Source organism: Dipodomys spectabilis, unplaced genomic scaffold (assembly GCF_019054845.1).
Source record: "Dipodomys spectabilis isolate Male_0828 unplaced genomic scaffold, ASM1905484v1 ptg000297l, whole genome shotgun sequence".
Taxonomy (NCBI): domain Eukaryota; kingdom Metazoa; phylum Chordata; class Mammalia; order Rodentia; family Heteromyidae; genus Dipodomys; species Dipodomys spectabilis.
In genome coordinates this window covers 14,998,832-15,023,979 of record NW_024870974.1, presented here as the reverse complement: position 1 = coordinate 15,023,979, position 25,148 = coordinate 14,998,832, and the positions used below count along the sequence as shown (strand labels likewise).

Below are 25,148 nucleotides of genomic sequence, written 5' to 3'. Positions count from 1 at the left end.
GGGAGGTCTCGCCGGCTGCTCGGGGATCAGCCCGGCACAGGTAGGGTGCCTTCATCCCCGCAGAGGGCGCCGCCCCGCCCCGCCAGCCCAGCTCCCGGCAGCCGGTTTGTCGGGCGCTGACTTCACCGCGCCTGGCATCGCACGTCCCCTTCGGAAAAGCAGCGACGACACCCATTTCCCCTCCCCGCCTCCGCCGGGCTGCATGGGCCTTGGCTTCTTTCTTTCTTCCTCTCCGGCTTTGCGTTACTAAAGCTCATGGGTTGCGGTTACCCGCACCGAGATTGGGAAGAACAACGAGCGGGGGGGGGGGGGACACATGTTCAGGGGGGTGCGGGACGGGGGTGGGGCCAGGCTTCGCTGCGGGGCTGGGGCTGGGACAGCCTCTCCTCAGAGCCGCCCAGCGCTCCAGCGCCAAGCGAGTGCGGGCAGGGCGCGTGCGTGTGTGCGGGGTGCGCGCGTGTGCGCGGCAGGGGTGTCCGGGAGCCGCCGCAGGGCTCCTTTGTGGGAGCCGGGCCCCGGGTCGGCCAGCCCCGCAGCTAGCGCCGGCGCCTCCCCTCGGTCGACCCCCTCGGGCGGTCGGCAAGCTCGGTCTCCCTCCGCCCTTCCGTGCCCGGACCCACGCTAGCCTGGCTCTGGCGCGCCCCCCGAACCCCACGAGCAGGTGAAGGCGCGCGGCGGCGTGGCCGGGGGGCGGCGGGCCGGGGATGCCGGCGGGGAGGAGGCCGGCCGGCGGGCTGCGGAGCAGGAAAGGGCGTGCTGCCCTTGGCGGCTGGCGGAGCAGCCAGGTCCGCTGCATTGTTACCTGAGGCCGCGCCCCGCCCCGCCCTCCGCCCACCCGCGCCGCCCTGCCCCCTGCGCCCGGGAGACCGGGCCTGCAGTGACCGCGGGGAGACGGCGGCTGCGCGGCGGCGGGGAGCGCGGCGCGGCGGTGAGCGGGGACCGCGCGGCCCGGCCCGAAGCGGGGCCGGGGCGGAGGGGGGGGGGGGGGGGTCTGCGTCTAGCTCCTCCTCACCTGCGCTCTCCGCTCCCCACCCGGAGACTTTACTCCGGAGGCCCGGGCGGGCCGGACCCTGCGTGCGGGGCGGGCGGCCGGTTGCACCCGGGTGGGCTGAGCTCCCTTTCCTCGGGTGGCTGCGTCCTGGCGGGCGGGGACTGCGGGAGTCCGCACGGACGCGCCGCCCGAGCCCTCGGTCGCCTTCCTGCCGCGGCCCGCGACCTCCCCCTGCGGCGGTGGGTGCGGGGCTGGCGGGGACCCGGCCGGGCGCTGCGCCCCGAGGCCCCGGTGCCCTGGACGGGGCACCCTCGCCCTGGAAGTTCGCGCCCTCAGTGGCACCGGCGAAGGAGGGAGTCGGTGGGCGGGCGGGCGGGCTGCCTTCAGCCTCGACGGCGGCCGGGTTACGACAGCCCCCGCCGCCTAATCCCCGGACCCCGCGGGGAAGGCCCGCGGCTTCTCCCGCGGCTTCGCGGAGCACGGTGGGTCTGAGCGGAGGTCCCGGACCGGCCGCAACCCGCTCCCGCCTCAAACACCCCGACGCCTCCCCTTCGTCCTCCCGACCCCAGCCGGCAGGAGGAGCGGGTGCCGGGTGTCAGCGCGGCGCGGAGGCGAGGCCCGGGGACCCCCCGGCGGGGGGAGCGCCCGGGGGGAGCGCCCGGGAGGGCGGCGCGGCTGAGCCAGGACCGGCGGGTCCCCATCCGCTGTCTCCGCGCGGGCCCGTGCCGCCTCTCCTCGCGCCCGGGTCGGGCTTCTCTCCGCGCGCGCCCGTGCCTGGCGTCGGCGCCCGGCCGGCTAGATTAGGTCGTCCGGGACCAGTCCCGGGCCGCGTGATCCCCGGCTCCGGGCCGGGCGCGGCGGGAGGCGGTAGAGCCGGTGAGTGGCTGGGCCCCCGCGGCGGGGTGCGGGGTTGGAGATGGTGAACGAGTGACCGCTGCCAAAGGGGAAGACTTTGGCGGCGGAAACTGCGTCCTCCGTGATTCGCAAGAAATCGGGTGTCGCCCTCCCCCCTCCCCGTCCAGCCGATCGGGGCTGGTCCGTGTGCACAGACACCCCCCCCACCCGACTGCAGCCCTCCGTGACCCCCGCCCGCCGCTGGCCCAAGGGTGTCTGGACCCCAGAGCTTCCTTCCTTCCCTCCTCTGCGAGAGCGCTCATGGACACTTGGTGCTTTTTGACTTGTCTCCCTTTTGCTTGCTTTTGGGACGGAGAGAGGAGAAACTTGCAAAGGCGCGTGCAGAAGCCGCCGGCGTCTCCCTGGGCTCTGGGGGCTGCTCTCAAGCAGCTGCGAATGTTTACGAGGCGACAGATTAAACATGCTGTCTTGGAGTGCCAAGTTGTCAGCGCGGGTTCCACTATGTGCTTGCACAGACAGCCTGTGTGTAACAATCCGGGAAGGCTGGGAGTTAGGTGGTGGCAGTAGAAAGAGGAGGCTTTTCTTCAGGAGTTGGTGGAATGAGAGCAAAAAGGAAAGATCTCCCCTTCCTCCTCCTTCCCTCCTCCCTGCTGTGTTGCTCTCCTCTGCGCTCCACCTGGCTTGCTCAGCCTCCAAAGCCCTGGACCAGCCCTTCCTGCCCCCCCCCCCCCCAACAGTAGCACAAGTCGGGAACCTGAGGGAAAGCGTTATCTGGTATGGTTATTACTTTTGATTATTGTTCAACATCAGGCCTTCCCACGCCTTTGGGATGATCTCTTCTTCACGGGGGAAGCCTCCTGCTCTCTCTTCTCCTTCCATCTCCCTTCAAGAGGATAGAATTTAGGGATGTTTCTAACACCAAAGGCATGGCTGTCCCAGCTTTTCAGCAAGAGTAGTTCACAAGTAGTTCACAGAGCTGCTGGTTGCTATTGCTTCTTGGCCTTTTGGGCAATTAAGATCATGTGTACACTTTTTTGCTTACCGGTTAAATACCTAAGGCTTACTTCATGATGCCAGCATGTCTTCTTAAAATTTCCCAAAGGTAAAAGAGGCTCCCCCAGAACTCCAGCCTCCACCTGAGGTTCGGGCACTTAAGCCCACCTCTGGTGGGCTGTGGGGAGCCCTCTGGGGACTTGAGGACAAGTTCTGTCCCCAGAGCCTCCCCTGGCTGAGCATTTGTCAGCCTCAGCAGCCCTGCTCCCTCCTCCCTGCTGCCGAGGGCCCCAGCCTCCAGCAGAGATGCTAAATACAAGCCTGTCTCTGTGTGTTCTGGGGAGATTGATGGGACCGTTGATGGCCTCTCAGACTGCACCATTGTCCTTGCTGGCAATTGTCAGCTGTGAGAACTGGCAGCAAGTGTCATCTGTCAGGGTTGTGGCATGACCTATGTTTTCCTAGCGTACCTGGGGGTTCAGTTGCATCTCCACTGTGGCAATATAATGGTGAACTGAGTGTTCTTTGGTTATCCTCTATTTTAATACCTCACAGAGAATCCTATTTGCTTGCTCTTTTTCCTACTACCTCTTTGACATTGGCAACCTTGCCTAGGGGGGTGGGCTATACTATGAAGCAACTGTAGTAAAAGCATTAGCATCATAGCTAATCATTGCCTGTGAGCTGATTCATTGGGAGCTTTGGGGGGGCTAAAATGCTTGTGTGTCACCTGGGAAAAAAATTAACCAGACAGCTTACCAGGGACAGTATGATGTATTTCCCTTTGCTTCATAAACTTTTAAGAATAACATTCTTTTCAAAGATGAGGCAGTGTTTAGAGTCATGCCAACACATAGCTAACACAGGTCACACTTTACTTTGGCATGTTTTTATCTGGTACTTTCCCTGTGAAGCACGGTACTCAAAAGGGGAAGCCTTCCCAATCTCTTTTCTTCTCTCCTCCCTCTATCTCCCTTCGAGAGATGAGTTTAGGGATGTTTTGATGTTAGAAGATAGTGATATTGTACAACTTCTTAAAACTTAGTAAGTTAAATTTGGTGTTAACTGACGTTTGAACCCAGGTCCTTGAGCTTGCTGGTTCTACTGGGGTCCAAAGCTTGAGCCATGCCTTCAACCCAGCCTTTTGTTGGTTATTTTTGAAATAGAATCTCGTGGATTTTATTTTTGCCTGCACTGGCTTTCTGAACCACAGCTCTCTGGAAGGGGAGTTAGTGGTACATAGTACATCTCTCTCTACATGTACTTAGGCAGCACTGGATTATTGCTTTCTAGATTGAAGCCTTTTTTTAAAAAAAAACACTTTATACACTTTTTGGTTTATTGCTTGCTTGCTTGAAGTGTTGGGGTTGGAATCCAGGGCCTTGCACAATCTAGGCTATAAACCTAGCTATTCTCCTAGCAATCATCATTCTTAGATAGATAGTAGATGGCTGGGATGTAGGTCAGTGGTAGAGTTCTTGCCCAGTGTAAATGAGGCCTTGGGTTTGATCCTCAGCACTGAAGAAAAAAAAAAAAAAAAAGGGGGATTCGAGGTCAATTGGAGAATTAGCAACTCTTATATACATCAGCTATTTTATCTACAGAAATATTTTAAAAATATGTAATAATGAACTGCCAAAATTACCTGTACAGTCTTGAAAAAGAAGAGTTCAAATATAACTATAAACTGTAATTGACAGTGAGTCATTTGCTTTAGGGGTGCCAACTATGAAAACAGCCTAGTTATACCCCTAATGATAATCATGAAAACTCCTTCTAAAAGCCAGTTGCAGTCCAAATGAGCTGTAAACCAGCTTGGATACATACTTTTAATTTTACCTATTTAGAAAATATGCAGAAGTGATCATTGCTGTACACTGTGAATGTACTTCATGGCTCTAAACTGAACCCTTCAAATGGTTAAAAACTGTGTGCAAATTGTAAGAGTTGGAAATATCTTATTTTCTACTTTAAGCAGTTTTCAAGGCCTAGCTTTTCAGAGCCTGAGGGTATAACTTAGTGGTAGAATACATGCTTGGCATGTATATAAAGCCTTGGGTTTAATCCCCAGCACCAAAATAAATAAATACTTTAAATGTTTCACAAAAACTTACATTCTTATAGAGATAATTTAATATATATTTTTAAAAGGACAGACCCAGCAAACTACAAACCAAAAATAGCAGAAATAGTAAATATGTATTTCTAGCAGCCAGGGGTAATTTATTACTTTATCTATAAACCCCTATAACTTTTATCTATAAAAAGCAAATGCGTGAGGGGAGGGGAATGTCACAGTCGGGGAGAATGATAGAAGGGTTACTGAACAAGATACACTGGACACAAATAGACATACTAAGTTGTAACCCCCTTGTACAACTATTTGAAAATAATAAAGTAAAATTTTAAGAATAGAAAAAGAACAAATACAGTGCCTATGAAAATATAAGGCTACAGTGTACACACGAGCAATGATTAGTAACAGCTAACTACTTACCAAAAATCTTGATAAGGATGGTGCATCAGTTCTTAAAGCAATGGAATAGATGTATGCTAATTTTGAACATGCTGAAGTGAATTTATATAGCCTACAAGTTGTGCAGGTAGGCGAATTCTGAGGAAAAAGTGATCTGTTTCTAGACTTTTCCATTCTCTAAGGTAATCCTGCCTTTGATCTGTGGCTGTAGGGGAAATGTCATCATATTTGAGTGATGTCAGGTATCAGACAATTTACTTTTGCATAATCCAGTATTATTTCACATAACTGTGTCTATAGGTCTGGTCTCTGCCAATAATAACTGTAAAATAATAATTACACCTGCCAGTCCCCTTTTCACACTCTCACCTTGTCATTCCCAAGTCAAGTCCATTCGTTCATCCCTCATTGCCAGCTGTCCTTGTATTGAAAGAACTGTAACTGTTTTGACCCAATTTTGCATCATGTCAGTAATAACCCAAAGCCAAAAACAAACATTTGAAGGCCTCCAAGAGAAGCGTGTGCGTTGTGTGGATAAGGGACAGAAATGTGGCAGACCTGATAGAGGAAGCCTGTCCTTGTATGTCACAGAAGTGGAAGGGGGAGGTGACAAGTTCTAATTGGCTCTAAATAGTGTGGTTTATCTAGACTCCCAAGTTGGCAGCTTGGGGAGGGAGGCAGAGGCCGTGCCATGCATCTTCCAAATTGTCCAGATGGCAGATTGAAAGTCATGTGCCCAGGTGACTGGTGTAGAATGCTGAACAGGAAAGTTGTTTAGACCTCCATGCCTGGCCTTCTTTTCTCTATTTTGGAGGAAGCCATATCACCCTAGGGAACAGGAGCATGCTGATGACCCTGACTTCAGGGAAATGAGCCAGGCTGCTTGTCAATCATCTCCAAATGCCCCGCCTGTTGCACACTAAGTGGAAGATGCCTTTTGACCCAGTGATTGCTAGGAGACATGTCCAGACTGGAAGAAGGCAGGGTCACTAAACACCTAATGCTTCAGTAATTTGGGCTGTTTCCATAGGGCTAGGTATCCATTGCCTAAAAGAGAATCAACCAGTTGGTGAACAAATAGTTTATTCATAAAGCGAGCAATACTTGCTGAACCTATGGTGATCTTTCAATAAGCACATGCCTTATTGATTAATGGAGGGTTTCCAAATTGGATTTATTAGTTCTCTTTTGGCAGAAATTCCTGGTTAATAAATGTACTGGTTGCTTTTCATACCATTTGATATATCCCCCTCCAGCCGTGGGGAGGGCTGGCCTCCAATAGGGCAAAGCCCCTATGGAAACCTCTGTCTGTCCTGACCCTGAACTCATTCTGTCTTTGCAGGTTTGGAAGATGACAAGCAGGACGGCTGTCTACTTTTCTGGCAGCCGACTCATGGGCAAAGAAGTGTAACAGGAGTTTGATGTTTGTGTCTGCTTCCCCAAGGTCAAGGAATTACCTCCTTAGAAGGCAACAGTACTATGCATGTTATGAATTGTGTCTCCCTGGCCAGCGATAAAGAAAATGGGACTGTTGCCACTGCAGCTGGGTTCATGATCGGGCAGACAGCACCCCCAGCATCTCCTCCACCTCCTCCTCCACCCCCTCCACCATGCCTACCATCAGGGGAAGGCTTTTCACCCTCTCCACCTCCTCCCCTGCCACCTCCACTCCCAGGGGGGCCTCCTATTCCCCCTCCACCTCCGCCACCACCGCCAGGATTACCCCCAACTTCTCACATGAACGGCTACAGTACCCTGGGTAAGAAGAAGCGCATGCGAAGTTTTTTCTGGAAAACCATCCCAGAGGAACAAGTGCGGGGCAAGACCAACATCTGGACCTTGGCGGCCAGGCAGCAGCATCACTACCAGATTGACACGAAGACCATCGAGGAGCTCTTCGGGCAGCAGGAGGACACCACCAGGTCTTCTCTCCCCAGGAGAGGAGGATCATTTTATTCCTCCTTCAGAGATTCCCGGGAAGAGGTAAGAACAAATCCTGACATATGCCATGCCGTTTTGTGTTGAGAGCTGTTGGTACAGATGGTCTAAATAATTCCTAAACATCACTAAGAAATAATTCAGTGCAAGTGAATGTGCTCTGAAAATGACCGAAAGGGCCCCTGTGATGAGTTGGAGCTGAGTCGTGAAAAAGCATAGGGTGTGTGCTTATGGATCCTCTCCATGTCCCAGTGGGTTATGACCTCATGCAGAGAATACGCTAGTGGGGGCCATTGGTCTGTGGCCACTGAGCACTGCCCAGTCTCTAGCACATCTGCTCTGGTTCCCCCCTCTCCACCCCCCTTCCCCAAGAAATCTGCTACAGTTCAGGGTTGTTAGTCTCCTTTGCGCAAAAGATTGAGCTTCTGAACTCAGTTATCTGGGATGCACCAGAGATGTCCCAGATCAAATGCCTTTTAAGTTACATCAATACTAGATATCCTTAGGGTTTTACCCTTATTTTCCTCTCCAGTGTGTCTTTAGGTTTTGCCCACTGATTTCCAGACGGCCTTCATTCTTCCGATATCTAGATGAAATTGTGGCCTCTGGAAAGGAAGAGCTCCACAGAGCCAAAGCATAAAGCTCTTTGTGAGAAGCATATTTGCAGCTAATACTAAATGTGTTACTTTGAGGAGGAAAAAAAGCTAACCTTTACCTGCTAAGAGAAAGAATTACAAGTGTGGAATGATAAGAAGTGAATGTTGGGAAAAGAGAAAGGGAGGGAGGGCAAAGAGAAGGAGATGGGGGGGGAGAGAGAGCACAACTTAAAATCTTGATTTTTTTTTAAATCTTGTAAAGGAACTGAGAAAATAGGTCAGTGATGTAGCTGCCTAGATAAGAGAGGGCAGGGCCCTAGGATGAAGTATTCTTTCTGTGCGTTACTCAGTTCTTAAGCCAACAATTTTGACCTCTTTTCTGTTTCTGGCTTAGGAACATGTAACTCCGTCTACTAGTTCATTTTGGGGCCCTTTTACAGCTGGAGTAGAATGCCCTGTTGAAATCATTGAGAGTCTATTATGAAATGTTGGAAACACTGGAGTTAGGATTGTTTGAGTGTCAAGAAAGAAATCATCAGGAGAGACCACGATGCCTTCAATGCAGAACACAGGCTTTTCCTGTCTCTTCCTTTTATGCAAAGCCTTTTTATATGGTTAAGTATCCTTTCAATATTGGGTGAAGCAAGAGGTCATTTCCTTAGTACCCCTGGCCTTTGCCCCAGCTTCCAACAGAAGTGCTTTATTGGTCACGTCTCACCATTGTCTCCAAGCTTTCCTTGTTGAGCTTCAAGATCCTAAATTCATAATTGGACGGGCGTGTGGAGAAAAGGGGCTTGTGTCCCAGGAAAGTATTTGGAACAGAAAGGGGGTCCCTCAGTTGTGCCTGGGAAGCCACAGCTAAGAGCAGGTGGTGTCCTCTGGGAGAAAGGCAAGGTGTGCCAGAGAAAAGCTAAGAACCACCATGAGAGGGAAAGAGTGGCCTCTATCCACCCTGTGCCATCAGTAGATTTTTTTTTAATTACTTTTTTTGTCTGTTCCACCTTTCTTTCTCATTGCTTGGAACCCTTGACAGTGCTAGGAAAACCACACTACCACTGAGCTACTTCCCTTGTGCTAAGATAATTTAAATTGTAAAATTCACGTCACATAAAATTTACCACTTTTAACGCCATGCACTAAGTGAAGTATATCCACATTTTTGGGCAACTATCACTACTATCCATCTCCAGCACTCTTCATCTTCCATAAGTGAAACACCGTTCCTCCTAAACAATACTCTCCCATTCCCCCCTCCCTTCAGGCCATCGTCTCTATTAATCTAACTACTCTAGTGGAATCTTACAGGGTTTGTCTCTTTTGTGACTGGCTCATTTCTCATAATTTGATATCTTTGAGGTTCAACTAGGTTGTAGCACAGGTCCAAACTGAAAGTCAAACAATGTTTTGTTGTATGTCTCCATCCTGTTATTTATCCATCCATTCATTCATCCATCTATCCAAAAGGTTCCACTGTGTTGCTTCCTACTGTTTGTGAATAATGCTGCTGTGAATACAGGTGTGTAGAGACTTTACTTTTGACACTTATAGATCTTACCCTAAGAGGTAGCATATGAGAAGAAAATTGAAATTCGTGTGACTATCTCGAGGTGATCTAACCCTTCTGCTCTTCCATATGTAGAAATAAGTAGTTAGACTGATCCATGTTGGTTCATGTGACGTGTCATCATCACATAAGAATTATTTTCAAGTTTTTATAGTATATCCAATATTGCTGCATATATTAAATACACCCTTTTTTCAATAGAAGAATGTGCTAATATCCTATTTCCTTTCCTCATTAAGTTTCTTTCTGCTAAAGAAATTATAACTCAGCAGAATTATGGTTTGATAAAGATCAGCAATAAATCTTCCAACTCAGCCTGCAGTAAGTGGAGTTCAGGGTCGAAAGCAATAGTTGTCACACTCTGCCCAGGTGGACTGGAGAATACACTGAACAGCATGTTCCACACAGAGCCTGTTCATGAATCTGGACACAGGGCCCCAGCCTGTCACAACACAGGCCATAACTCTGGAGGTTCAGAGGTGCAGGAAATCAGGTCACGTCCCCAGTCATGTATAACCTCCCACAGAAATGACCTGACCTTTTCTGATTGGCTTACAATTTAAAGGATTCATAAAGCATTATAAATAAGTTCCATTATACTCCAGAGGGAGAATCTGCTGGAGGATGGGGAAGACTTGAATTTGAGAGTAGTTGAATTTAGAACGAGACTCAAAGTAGTAAGTTAAAGCCGTTCATAGGGGAGAGAAGGCTATGAAATCGTGCGATCATTGTATCTTCGTTAACCTAAAAATTAACTTGAGGAGATTACAGATGTGATGGTACAACAGTAATTAAGCACTTGGAGATAACACAGATACCTACTGGAGATCAAAGAAAAGGTCTCTGCTCAGCCTCAGAATTCACTGGTCTCTTCCTCCCAAAAAGTTTTGAAGTTCCTGAGGTTACATATGTCCCTTGGTCCCCCGTGGTAGCACTGGGTCTGTGTCTGTCTCTACATTCCATAGCTCTTAAAGATAGGGATACATGGCAGCCATTTCGTGTTCCTCTAAAGAAATTAAAGGTAAATGAGCTGGTCAGGATAGAGCAAAGGAAGCAAAGCGACTGTCTTCTGTAGGTCTCGCAGATTAAACACAGGGGGTCATTTGTTGTGGTTCACTGTGTTGACCAGGTAGGAAACAACCGAATTTCTACCCGGAAGAAAGAGGACAGGAAAGAGGTAGGAAGAGAGGAGGGAAGGATGCAAGGGTGCCTTCTTGTACCAAATTTGAGATAATAATGTTTTATTCTCCCACACTGTACATTCAGAGATCATTCTTTCTAAACTATTGTTAGGATCCCTGTGTGTACTGAAATTCTGAGACATGTTCACAATCTAAAACTTAAACTAAAAAGTGTACTTGAATTTTTAAAAATGTGCTTCAACTGGAGATTTCTTGTGTTTTTTTCTTCCTAAAATGGAGGAACAATCTCCAACTGATAGCCAGCCAAAAATGTTAAAAATAAAAAATCAAAGACAGAAAGCTAAGTCTTTACTAGATGAAAGAGGCAGATTCTTAAAACTTCGCTTTTCAAAACTAGAATGAGCTAGGTACCAGTGGCTCACGGCTATCATCTTAGCTACTCAGGAGGCTGAGATCTAAGGATTGTGCTTTAAAACCAGCCTAGCAGGAAAGTCTGTGAGATTCTTATCTCCAATAAACTACTCAGAAAAAGCCGGAAGTGGTGCTCTGACTCAAGTGGTAGAGCACTAGCCTTGAGCACAGAGGGCCCTACTCAGGGACAGAGCCCAGGCCCTGAGTTCAAGCCCCAGGACCAGCAAAAACAACAAATAAATAAATAAATAAACAAACCTAGAATGGGATTGGAGCAGCCACCATTTAGCATTATCTGAGTAGGTAAGGAGACCCTTTTGAGAATATAGAAAGTGGTTTAAAGAGGCCCTTCTGTCTCTAGGACATTATGCTAAGTAAAATACAAGATCCACAAAGGACAAAGTACGAGTCTGCTTATAGGAGATGCCTCATGTAGTCCAACGTCAGAGAGGTTGAAAGTACCTCTGTAGCCCCCCAGTGGCTGGGGCTTGAACTCAGGGACTGGCACTCTTGGCTTTAATTCTGCTCAAGGTTGGCACTCTACTACTTGAGCCATATTTCCACTTCTGGCTTTTTGGTGGTGAACTGGAGATAAGAATCTCATGGACTTTCCTGCTCAGGCTAGCTTCAAACCACAATCCTTAGATTTCAGCCTCCTGATTAACTAAGATTACAGAGATGAGCCACCAGCATCCGGCTTAGGAGTTCATGTTTAATGTGTACGGAGCTTCAGTTTTGCAAGATGGAAAAGCCTGGAGATGGAGGATGGTGATGGTTGCACAACAGCGTGGATATACTTAATGCCACTGAGTTGGACACTTAAGAAATACAAATGTTATTGATAGTTTACCACAATTAAAAGAAATTTCTTCCTCTGGTAGAGGATGTGGGAGGCAGATTTTGTAATGGATTGATGCTGGAGAAAACAGCAAGAATTGTATAGCTAGGGAAGTGGCTCAGTGATAGATTGTCCCCAGCTGAGAGAGAGAGAAACACAGAGATAATAGAGAGAAATAGGGAAAGAGAGAGAGAGATGCTCATTTGGAGGTTTTAGCAAGAGGTAGGCTAGACATTCACACCTATCCCGAATGCTCACTCAGTGTCTCTAAAGACATTAGAACAACCCTGTTCCCACATCAGTCTGTGGTGACACTTAGCTAGCTGGGGACCTTTCATATCCAGTAGGAAATCCTTGAAATGAGGAGAGTACATGGCCTTACCTCCCCTTGTATTTCTGTCTTCCAGTGCGAGCTGGAGAAGTCTTATAGTGTGTTTCCTGACTGCTGGTTAGCACTGCTTCCAGTGGCCATGGTCCTGCCTGGTGGCCTGATGAGTCCAGCAGAGTAGATTCCAAGTGGACTGGAGCTGGCCGGGGTGGGGCAGCGCTGCACACTCATTGGGGACAGGTCAGCTTCTCTGACTTAGCTTGTACAGCCCACGGGCCCCAAGGGAACCACCCCCCCCCACACACACACACACAAGGTCTCACTGTTGAGACAGCCAGCACTGAGTGAGATAAGCTCATTTACACGTGCAGTGATAACCCTCTTTGAAAGCTTAACAAACACTTTTATAACAGGGCTTGGAAGGATTCAATTTGATAAGGGAGGAGAGAGAGACTTGTAAGGCTCTTGGCAAATCTGAGGGTGCTCGGGCCCTGGAAGCTTATCATCTGTCTCATGTTCCCCGTTCATTCATGCAGAGCTGGGCTTTGTTGTCTGTAAGGTGCTCTGCCACTGCTAGTCCAGGTTTTTCCTTAGGAACTGATGACAGGTGACTGCCCAGGTTCACACAGCTTGAGCCATGGGCATATCATCTGCAAGCCAGCAGCTGCTCTGGGGACCCAAACTTGGGCTCCTTGGAGGCCCACTTACCTGGTGAGAATGTGATTGCCACCAGCATCCCCTCACATAGGGCTCTCAGACACCAGGGAGCTTGGCTGTGCACTGTAGATGGCTCCTTTCTGCAGATCTGCCCTGTTCCTGGGAAACTTCTCAGTGGGAAACCAGGCTGATTGCAGGGCCTCAGGGTCAGGGAGGAAGGGCTCTTGTGCCTCCCTAGGAGGTCTGTAGAGGCTAAAGCTCACAGGAACCAGAATGAAGAAGAATCTGAGAGAGCCAGGCTTGAACTTCTGTTCTAATACTGCTTTGGGAAATTTACAAGATGTCATCTCCAGGGAATAACCAGAGATATTTTCTTCCTCACGTTCCTAGAAGGTGTACAGAGCCCCAGGGCTGGAGGGGTAAATAGGATGAGGACTGGGCTTGGAGCACGGTGGTGGGGGGGTCTGGGGCAGAGAGGATGGTAGAAGGTAGCAATTTAATGTGAGAAATATAATACAGGTTCTGTCCTCAGACTAGGCAGAAATGCAGAGTTAGTTTCTTGGATGTATATGTAACTATATCAGTATACGTGTTCACATTTCCAGCTTTTTAGTTTATGCATTATAATGAATGCATAGTTTTGTGGTGTGAGCTTTCCTGCTTACAGGGTGTTAAGGTTGACAGGTTTTGTTCTCAGCTTGTCTTTCCCTCTCTCCCCTCCCACCACACTGAACTTGAACTGCTATGTCTGGGTAGGATTCCAATAAGGGAGGCTGCCCTTTTAGCTTGGGAGGTTGTTTTATGGCTGGCAGGTGATTGTGTTAACATGAAATAAACCCCTAGGTTAGTAAATAATGTGATTGTTTAAGATTAGTCTTCAAAAGAAGGCAACCATACCCTTGTAAAAATTTAACCTTATGGCCAGGAAGTGACATTAAAGTTGGCTAACAGGCTTGCTGTTGCTTATAAACTTAGAAGCAACCCCAGAGATCAGGAATTTAGTCTGAAACCCGATTCTCTTTTGTTCACAATGAACCTCATACATTTGGAAAGGAAGAGGTTGTAACAACATCCCTGTTTTAGCTAGTCTCTCTTTACCAAAACAACAAATGGAAAAAAATTGCAGTAGTTTTAGGTTATTCTTCCTCCATGAATTCTGCCTATTTGTTTCCTGAGACAGAAATGGTTTTTGTATTTCACAGCCCCAAGCAATAATTTCTAGTTTGATAAAAATCTTCCTCAAGTTATTAATTTTGAGCAGTGAAATCCTGTTGCAAACTGAGTGTGGGATCACATACCTGTAATCCAAGCTTCTTGGGAGGTGGAGGCAGGAGGATGGAGAGATTGAGACCAGTCCCAGCAAAGTTGGCAAGACTGTGTCAGAAACAAAATGATGACAGAAGTAGGGGTATAGCTCAAGGCCCTGGGTTGTGTGCCCTGTAGTGCAACGCCAGTAAACCATGCAGCCTAAATCTGGGTTTTGACCATGCATTAAAAGAGCAATGTCATCTAATTGCATTGTCAAAACTGTATATAAGACACAACCTGATTCCAGAAATGTTAAAATGTGAAAAGAAGTTACTTGTCATATATGTGTATATACATATACATATATGTATATATACACACACATAAATATATATGGTATGAGGATTTTTCTTTTTCTTTTCTTTTTTTTTTCTTTTTTTTGTCGGTCATGGGACTTGAACTCTGGGCCTGGGCACTGTCCCTCAGCTCTTCAGCTCAAAGCTAGCACTCTACCACTTGAGCCACAGCGCCACTTCCAGCTTTTTCTTCTTATGTGGTGCTGAGGAATTGAACCCAGGGCCTCATGCATGCAAGGCGAGCACTCTACCTCTGAGCCACCTTCCTAGCCTGAGAATTTTTCTTTTTACATTGATATATATAGAACACTTTTTTTTTTCCTGGTTGTGGGGCTTGAACTCAGGGCCTGGGAGCTGTCTTTGAGTTCTTTTGCTCAAGGCTAGCACTTTACTACTTTGAGCCATAGTGTCCCTTCCAGTTTAGTGGTAGTTAATTGGAGATAATGGTTTCATGGACTTTTCCTATCTGGGCTGGCTCTGAACAGTGATCCTTAGATCTCAGACTCCTGAGTAGCTAGAATTTACAAAGGTGAGCTACCAGCATTGGCTCCTTTTCTTTTGTCTTTTCCTTCCTTTTTTTCCTTCCTTTTTTTCCTTCCTTTTTTTCTTTCTTTCTTTCTTTCTTTCTTTCTTTCTTTCTTTCTTTCTTTCTGTCTGTCTGTCTGTCTGTCTGTCTGTCTGTCTTTCTTTCTTCCTTTCTTTCTTTCTTTTTGTTGTTGTTGTTGTTAACACAAAGGTCTATGTAGACTCATCTAGAACTGCTGGTCTTCCTCAGTCTCCTGAGTTCTGGATTACAAGTATATACTACCATACCCAGCTAGGAGGATATTTCTTTCTCTTTAAAAAAGTATTGGACATATAAAACTTTTTTCTCAATAAAATGAATTTTTCCTATGAAGATGTTATTTTCACAGAATTTAAAAAATAAATTTCAGTTTCAAAAATAAAGTATTTAAAATTTTATTGTAAAAATAAATTCTCTGGGCTGGGAAGGTGGCTCAGTGGTAGAGTGCTTGCCTTGCATGCATGAGGCCCTGGGTTCGATTCCTCAGCACGACATAAGCAAAAAGAAAGAAGCCGAAAGTGGCACTGTGGCTCAAGTGGTAGAGCGCTAGCCTTGAGCTGAAGAGCTGAGAGACAGCTCCCAGGCCCAGAGTTCAGGCCCCATGACCGTACCCAAAAATAAATAAACAAAAACAAAATAAATTCTCTGAAATAGATACTGAAAGTAATATTAGTCCATTTACATTTGTTAATCAGAGTTGAAATCCTGTCTGCAAGTTATGTTTTATTTTGTCAGTTCAAATCTCATATGATTCTTGCTGTACTAACATGTTTCCAGATTAAAGCTTTTAAGCAGGGGCTATTTCTAAAAAGAAAATTTTAAAGCAGATAATTACGTTTTGAAATTTATGTAATAAAATAAATGTGTGTCATTTTTACTGTTAAAATATATCATGGTAGAAAGTTTGGAGAGAGAATGTCTTGATATTCATAATTTTTGTTTGCATTTATTATACATGTATTATACATGTTGTTACTTTTCCATAGATGTTTACAGTATGTTTCAATCAACCTATTAATTTCTAGCTTTCTGTCATGGGAATTAGTCGCTTATTAGTATTGTACTTTGATACATTTTTTTGGTGGCTCTTGGATTTGAACCCAAGGCCTCACACTTGTGAGGCAAGATGCTCTGCTACTTGAGCCACACTTCTAGCTCTTTGATAAATTTTAATTTTCTTCTTTCCTCTATTGTTTCTTACTTTTACTTTAATGATCTTATGTGTCTCTCTTTCTAGATTACCATCTTGGATGCAAAACGGAGCATGAACATTGGGATATTTCTTAAGCAGTTTAAGAAGTAAGATTTTTGCACACATCTAAAATTTCTATCATAAATGCTCACTGTCAGCCTTGAAAGTCTGTGGGTGTGGCCAAGCTGAAATTCAAGTTCTACTATGAATGGTGTTCCTCACATCTTCAAATCCTTCCTACATGTGTGGCTTGATGAGTCCACAAATGTCTTTGATATGAAAGCAGAATGTACAGGAGAATTACCATTCTCCTTGTCAGGGAAGTTCTAGATCCATCTTTCACCATGGAGGCTGGACTGGTGCTGTTGAATTCACTAGGACTGGGCTCCATAGGAATCCAGGGAGGCCAAAGGGGGTTGCTCTTCTTCCTGGGAGAATCCAGGATGGCTTTCTGGATGTAGGGCCTCAGAGTGGTTCCCTATCATTGGGGCTGTTGTGGGCCTTCCTGCCTGGGAGGAAAGGAGAGGGCAGATTTGTTTCCATTTCCACTGGCTGTTTCCCTGTTGGTGCTCCAGTAACCATGAAGCAGAACCTGATTTGCTATCTTTTCCAGGTCTCCTCAATCCATTGTAGAAGATATTCATCAAGGAAAGAGTGAGCATTACGGATCAGAGACACTTCGAGAATTTCTTAAGCTTTTGCCAGAGTCAGAGGAGGTAAGCTTGGATGTTAGGAGTGGTGAAAGAAGAGTCAGTATCCCAGCCATCAGAGCAAAGGGCACTGTCCCTGTATAGATGACACAGAAATAGCTAGACTTACGGAATTAGAGAATCTTGGTTTAGGTGAAGCTGTACTTCAGTTGAATAACATGGGCAAGGTTCTCAACTCTGAACTTTAGTTTCCTCACCGTAAAGGAAGGATAATGACCCTTACTTCATTGGGTTGTCAGGATGACAGGTGCTGCTTGGGCACCCAGCATGGTACCTGACACATAGGAATGCAATAAACTTGAGTGTTCTTTTCCATCCTCAAAGGTTGACCTTTGCCTAGGCTAAACCTGGGTTATTTTATACATTGACTTGCCTTAAAAAAAGAAAACAATTTTTGGATAAAGATGCTCTAAAATTAGGAGTGGTGAATAAAATATGAATACATGGTATGCATGCACGTAATTGACTGAAAGGAGGAAATTGCTATGAGAGTAAAAAAGTACCGTAAGATAAAAGTATTTGCTTCTCTTAGACCAAATTCACTGAATTATTGAATGGTTTGTTGCTTGATAGAAGTAAGAGCAGTAGTTTTATTTAAAAAAAACTTCCAAATTCATATTATTGTGCTTTGTTTCTGGAGAAAAATTCTGTAAGACAGTGTACTAACTTTCATGCTTATGAATGCAAATAAAACAGTCTAGAATCTTCTGAAGATTTTACTCTGTGAGTAAAAATAAAAGAGACTTGTGTATGTGTGCTGGTACTGGAGCTTGAACCTGGGGTCTTGGGCTTTCACTTGGCTTTTTCTGCTCAAGGCTGATGCTCTACCACTTGATTCACTGCTTCACTTCCAAAAGAGACTTTTTAGGAGTAAAAAGGGAAGGATGGAAGAGATGTGGCTCTGTGGTAGAGCGCTTGCTGAGTATATGTGGGGCCCTGGATTGATCCCCAAAACTGAAAAAAGAGAAAAGTAAGGATGGCTGTTTTTAGTTTCTGGGTTTTTTTGTATTGATTTGCATAAATCATCCCTTTCATAAATACTGCTGGCTCTTCTGCCTCACTTTCCCAGATACCGTTTATGGAACTTGTTGATGATGATCAGTGTTAAATTCACAATGTGGGATATTAGTGGTTAGCTCCAGTCTGTAGATCTATGATTACTGGAAGCATTCTCTCTTCCTCAGGTTTTCTGCTTGTAAATTAAGTGTAATTTATCTAGGCCTACCTTAATTAATAGCATTTGTTAGTGAAGGATTATAAAGGAAAAGTATTTGATCATAATTTACCCTGGATTTTACAAACACAGCAGTCCCTAACCTTTCTGTTTTGTATAGATTTGAAGTTCCACAATTGTTGTGAGGAAGGGTTAGATTTAGTTTGAGTTTTAAAATGATACATTTGCTTCAGCTGGGGATGTGGCGCAGTGGCAGAGCACTTGCCTAGCCTGTGTGAGGCACTGGAAATGATCTCTTCTCTCCCCACTGAGAGGAGAAGAAAAGATTTATTGCTTTGGAAATTGTATTCCTACTGGGACCCTTTTCCTGAGTCTTCCTGCAGCCTGCTCTGTGGATCCCCTCCTGACTGACCTCATTGTGTTTTTGATGAACATCAAGATCACATGACAGTGCAACAGTGCACGTGAAAGTGCTCTGAGAGCCTGGATGTCTAAGTAGATGGGAGTCAGGTGGGAAGGAGGCTGCCAGCTGCACGTTACCAGGATGTAGGAGATTGAATATGATTTTCTTTTGTGTGTGAGTGTGCACTGGTCCTAGGGCTTGAACTCAAGGCCTTGAGTTCAAGATTTTTTTTTGCTCAAGGCTAGTGCTTTGTCACTTGAGCCACAGCTCCACTTCTGGCTTTTTTTTTCCCCCTTTGGTAGTTAATTAGGGATTAGAGTCTCACAGCTTTTCTGCCCAGGCTGGATTTGAACCCGATCCTCAGATCATAGCCTCTTCAGTAGTTAGGATCACAAGCATGAGCCACCAGTCCCTGGCCAGAGTATGATTTTCTTAATATTGTCATTCCTCGTTTAACATTTAAAAATTATTAGAAAATGCAAAAGAATTTTTCAAATCCTCACATTTAAAGAATTTTATTTTTGGATGTGTGTGGGAAATGGTTGGAAATGAACAATGTTCAAAGTCAGGTGAGAAAAACCCACCTGAGTCCCTAAAGCTCCCTCCCAACTGACAGCTAACTGAGGTGAGGCCTCGGGGTGGGCTCCACATGTGTAAGCAGGCCAGAGGTGTAGGTGTCCCTCACCCTCCTGCTGCTGCAGATCCATCTCAGCCTAAATGTCTAGCCGGCTCAGCCACCTTCTTGTTTACATTACTGACTAGCTTAGGCTCACCACGCCCTCCATACTCAACTGGGAGCTTCCCCGTACAGAAACACCCAAAAAGGCCCGGGTCACCCCTCCCTGACCATGTACTCCATCCAGGCCTGTGTGTGGCCACAGAGGTCTCAGGGAAAGCCAGAGCCCCTACCCTACTGTTCCCCCTTCAAGGACCAGTAGGTTTGTGGCCTCTGGTACCACCCAGATTCAGGCTTGACTCTGGAGTCTCTGGGCCTATGGATGGCCTATGGCTGGAGGCTGAGGCCAGGGAAGAAGCCGAGCTAAGTGCCAGAGGCTTAGGAATGTGTCAGAAACATGTTAATAAATGCACAAGACACGAGGGTGTGTGTAGCCACATGGCCCTAAGTCTGTGATGAAATGTCTTATGCTAAATTTTAGCCCAAGAAGGGACCAGATATTTACCACAGCCCTCTTGATCCAAGCACTGGACAGAGAATGAAATGAAATGATTATGTCCATCCATCCTAGCTATGATTATTTTGTGTGTGTGTGTATACATATATATTTAAATTTAATCCTTATAGGAACATCATGAGCTATTCCTCATTTCACCAATGATAAAGTGTGCCTCTCACAGGTTGGATGGTGTCTCATGATCGCTGGGCCATAGAGTAGGGGCGGACTTGAACCCTGATCCTTCTGACCCTGGAGTTGTCTTTCTGCTGCCCTTGGTTACCTTCTTTGGAGGCAGGAAGGGCAAAGGTTGTCAGAACTGTACCTCCCACAGAGTAGCTTCCCACCTTTTCATCACTCAGCTACCACAAAGGCTGGGTGTGGGTAAGTGTCACTTGAATAATACCCTAACCTTATCAGCATGTTGAAAAAGATAAGCGGAAACAAGTGCTTTTCTCTCCTGCCTCCTCAGCTGACCAGCAGCCAAAGCCAATTTCTACCAGAGATTTCTGAGCCCTTCACCACAAACGTTTGATTTGGCATGTTTGTTCATCTTTCCTTCACCTCCTTCTCTGTGAAGGAAGAAGGTGGGCCCCCAACAAGATACACTGAGTGTTCCCTTGCCAGGGAGGGAAGTTGGACCTGGTCAGCCCTTCCTTAGCTCTATGCTGCTGGGATCAGCCATCTCAGTGTCCTAGAGAGAGAACTAGAAGGGACCTGGGGCTCTCTGTTCTCTCTGGAAGCAGCTGAGTTGCCTCTTCTCTAATCTTCTGTAGTTCAGGTTGGCTTGGTTTGGCATGGCTTTGGGGTTGGGAGTTTGGTGCCCCTGTTCTACCACCAATCCACAAGTCCAGCCCCTAGGCTTTTTCTTACTCTGCTGCTGCAAGGAGAGAAGAGCAGGGCTGAGGATCCTCTGCTGCCTGGGTGTGTTTGTAGAAAACCCTGCCTGCCCCGCTCCAAGGCCACTGGGGTGGAATTGGGCAGGATGAAGGAAACCCACCCTGTGGGAGATGAGCGAGGTTCAAGAGAGCATATTCCTGCCAAGAACTCAGAAACCGGACACAGCAGGGATTCTAATGAGAGTCTCTTGGCTCAGCCAGCAGGATTATGTCTAACAGTGATTAATAAATGCTTTTTGATAATGATGATGAGAATGTGTAATAATTGCAGGGTTCATTTACCTCTCTCTTGTACTTCCCTACCTGTGGAAAGGCAGGGAACCTCTTAATGAGCATAAATCCCATTTTAAATGGAATGGAGAACTGTCTCCATAGCACTTAAATGAAATGTGCTGTTTCCATCAGCATTCTTTTGAGATCTAGAAACATTTTTGGCCTTTTACAGCAGTAAAGGAGATTACTCATAGCTGTGTTACAGTTTAGCACATGTTTAATGTTTCTATTAAAGTGTTTCTACTTACCAAGTTTACTTAGCAGGACCTGATCTTCATGTGTTAGACTGAATCTGCACTGTTATTTCCAGAGGCTTTGCATACACTACACTCAGGGCTTTCAGAAGGCCCAACCTCATTCTGCCCCTGCCATATATAGTGAATTGTTCCCAGCTCTGCTGCAGAGAGATCAGAATACATCCCAGGCTAAATCAAGCACATACCACTTCTTAGCTATAGCCATAAGTGTCCAAAACTTCACAATTACTAACACTAAAAATGGGAAATTCACTTTAGTTCTGCAGGATGGGTTAATAGTTTACAAATGGAGATTTTATGCCCTTAAAAATTAAAAAAGGGCCAGGTGCCGGTGGCTCACGCCTGGAATCCTAGCTACTCAGGAGGCTGAGATCTGAGGATCACGGTTCATACCCAACCCGGGCAAGAAAGTCTGTGAAACTCTTATCTCCAATAAACCACCAGAAAACCGGAAGTGGCGCTATAGCTCAAGTGGTAGAGTGTAACAGAGATCAAGCCCCACGACTGACAATAAAAAGGGGAGTAGGAGTTAGCTCTGTGGAAGAGCATGTATGAGACCCCTAGTTTATCCCAGAACTGCACCAAATTAAGAAAAGACCAAAAGCTGGGCACCAGTGGCTCACACAAATCCTTAACTACTCAGGAGGCTACAGTCTGAAGATTGCAGTTCAAAGCCAGCCTGGGCAGGAAAGTCCATGGGACTCATCAACAGTTAATCATCAAAAAGCCTGAAGTGGAACTGTGGCTCAAGTGGTAGAGTGCTAGCCTTGAGCAGGAAAGCTAATGAGTTGGTAGATCTTTGAAAATACTCCTTTTATGTTTTGAATTCCAATTTCCTGTGTTTCCAGGGGCTTAAAATCACATTATTAATCACATTGTTAATGCAGGGGAGAGGAATGTGGGTCTGGGATGTGGCTTGGTAATAGAGTTCATGTTTAGCATGTACAAGAAAGGGTCTGGGTCCATCCCCAGCCCTACATACAATCATTTGTCCTTGTTCTACACTGTTATCTATGAAATGAAACTGGGACACAGAAGTTCTGTCCCATCTATGTATGTAGATAGTCAAAATACTTAAAATAATAACTTTTTTCCACTTACAGGGTTCTGTTTCCATATGTTCTTCTCACTTACTTTTCCTCCCAAATAGCAAACGACAATCTCACTTCAAGATGATTACTTGACAGAAAGCTTTCATCCTTAGAACAAATTGATCCATTTTCATGCCTACCTTAGGTAACCAGACTAGAGGACCCCAAGGCAAAAAGGCCGGGCTGGAATATATAGTGAGACCCTGTCTCCAAAGAGCAAAGCAAAACAAACACAAAAGGGCTGGGGATGAGTTCCGGGGTAGAGTATTTGTGTGGCATGTCCAAGGCTTTGGCTTCATCCCAGCCCTTCAAAAAAAAAAAAAAAATGAAAACAGTAAAAAAGCAAAGTGAAAGCTGAATGCCAGAGGCTCACACCTGTAATCCAAGCTACTCAGGAGGTTGAGATCTGATGATTGAGGTTTGAAGCCAGCTGGGGCAGAAAAGTTCTGTGAGACTCTTATCTCCAATTAACCATGCTAAAAGGGGCTTATCTCCAATTAACCACACTAAAAGGGGAAGTGGCCCTGTGGCTCAAATGGTAGAGTGCCAGCCTTGAGCACAAAGAGGCTCAGGGCAGTACTCAAGCCCAGAGTTCAAGCCCTACAACAACAACAACAACAAAAAGGCAAAGTGAGCTGGGCGCCAGTGGCTCACACCTGTAATCCTAGCTACTCAGGAGGCTGAGATTTGAGGATCTCAGTTTAAAGCCAACCCAGACAGGAGAGTCCATTAAGACTCTTATCTCCAAGTAACCACCAAAAAACCAGAAGTGGAGCTGTGGCTGAAGTAGTAGAACACTAGCTTCAAAATGAAAAAGCCTAGAGACAGTGCTCAGACCCTGAGTTCAAGCCCAGGACCAGCAAAAAAAAAAAAAAAAGCAAAGTACTAGACATGACAATTTCCTACCAAACTTTTATTAAGTTCAGTTTAATGAAATTCTATTTTCTTCAGAATTCTAAGATGAAACTTAAAATAATCTTAAATAATTCTTAGATGCCTTTTTTTCTCTGTCCCTGCTTCCCATCTGTCTTTTAGGTAAAGAAGTTAAAAACGTTTAATGGTGATGTGTCCAAGCTGTCCCTGGCCGACTCTTTTCTTCACTACCTAATTCAGGTGCCAAAGTAAGGCCACACCCACTGATTGTTGCTCTTTCTGAAGTAAGATTGAAGCTGACATTGAATTTACAGTTTTACTTTTTATTTCTAGCTATTCACTTCGAATCGAAGCCATGGTGCTAAAGAAGGAATTTTTACCTTCTTGTTCTTCTCTATACACAGATATAGCCATTTTAAGAACTGCTACAAAAGGTAAGCAAATACATGGATCTCTATATAGTTTTTTTTATTTTTAAAAATACACATCTACACACTCCATATGTGTTTGTTTACTTATTTTTGGTGGTACTGGGATTTGAACTTAAGGCCCCATGCTCTCTAGGCTGTCACTCTACCACATGAGCCACACTCCCAGCCAGCCCAGCTTTTAGCTTGTTATTTTAGAGATGAATTCTAGAGAACTTTTCTGTCAGGGCTGACTTTGAATCACAATTCACTCTCAACCTCCCAAGTAGCTGGGATTATAGGTGTGGGGCACTGGTGCCTGCCTATACCCGGTTATTTATTGTTTTTTAAATTTCAGTTGGAATTAGAAATGGAAGATCTCATTTCTAAGATACTCTAAAAAAGGAATTGAGATTTAGTAGGGATTCATTTAAAGGTATTTCCATTTGCTTTTTTCCTCTACTGAATATTAGCTTGTAGATTATCTTCCATGGTAGAAAGTTTTTTAACCTCAGCTTTCAGAGGAAATCTAGTTGAATCTTGCTTTTGTTCTTCAACTTGGTTAGCTTTCCGTAGTGTGTTAATGGAATGCATAGTATGTGGTCTGTATGAGGTGTGTATATTATGTGCTGTGTGTCTGGTATATGTCTGCGTAGCCTGTAATGTGTTTACATCATTGTGTGTGCATATAGTATGTGCTTTCTGTTGTGTGTGGTATGTACTATGAATGTTGTATGTGTTGTGTGTGTTATTTGTAGTGTGTATCTGTGTGTGTGGTATATACTGTGGTTGTGGGGTATTTTATATGTTTGTGAGATAGAACATGAACACGGGAGGAGGTATGTATAGTGTGGTTGTGTGTGTGGATGGGGTGTATTGTGTGTGTGATGTGTAGTGTTATATCTATATGTGTCTGTAATGTGGACATTGTAGTGTGGATAATCATGTGTATGGGTGATATGTATGAATATAGATCGTCTTATGTATGATCAATAGCATATGTATATATGCATGGTGTTTGTGTGTGTGTGTTTACTATGCATGTTTACTATGCAATGGACATAAAGCTGTGTGAAGGTGGTTCTCTGGGCTCACAACCTTGGCCCTGGACCCACTGCGCCTCCTTCCTGCTCTGGTCTCCAGACTGGGCCCTGACTGTCCAGCAGCAGATCTCCCTTGCAGGCCTTAGCAGTGTGACTCCCTAATATGGGTCCTGAGGTTTCTCATCTGGGGTGTCTTCTCCTACTCATTCCTCCAGGCCCACTTGGGTTTTAGGGGAACAAGTCAGTCATTTTCGCTTCCCATCACTGCTGCCCAGCCTCTCCCTGATCTATGTCAGAATCCTCTCCCTCTGTAAGGCTGGAGCCTTCATTTCTGGCCTTTTTAAGGCCTTGAGAATTTAACTCCCTCCCTCTCCCCCACATTCCCGGTTTCCTCTTGCTGGGTGTCTGGGCTTGAATTATTGTTGAGGAACTGTCTATTCCTATTTGGTTTTCCTGTTTAGTTGCTCTGGACTGTGCTGAGATAAAAGTTTGCCCTCAGCACACCATGGTTTCTTAATTTTAGAAAGACGCTATACTTCTTGTTTAGAAGCCTTTTCTGATTTGTTCCCATACCAAGGCCATGGCAGCAACTTTAGAAGGTGGTTCTTCCCGTCCCTATAGTGATGGAAGAACATGTTTTCATATTGAGCAATGCAAATTTGTAGGCATGGAGAAAACTTTTCTTATCTGAATAAC

The 25,148-nt window shown here is 45.8% G+C and overlaps 1 protein-coding gene across 1 annotated transcript in view; it reads left to right on the top strand.

The window, feature by feature from the left end:
- The first annotated feature begins 892 nt into the window (after positions 1-892).
- The window catches only part of Fhdc1 (FH2 domain containing 1), a 40,866-nt gene continuing 16,610 nt past the window's right edge, over positions 893-25,148 (top strand). Inside the window, exons 1-6 of the mRNA XM_042701888.1 lie at positions 893-928; positions 6,658-7,298; positions 16,196-16,257; positions 16,764-16,866; positions 23,165-23,250; positions 23,336-23,436. Of these exons, the coding sequence (XP_042557822.1) occupies positions 6,795-7,298; positions 16,196-16,257; positions 16,764-16,866; positions 23,165-23,250; positions 23,336-23,436 (856 nt within the window). The 5' untranslated portion in view covers positions 893-928; positions 6,658-6,794. The remainder of the gene's footprint in view (positions 929-6,657; positions 7,299-16,195; positions 16,258-16,763; positions 16,867-23,164; positions 23,251-23,335; positions 23,437-25,148) is intronic.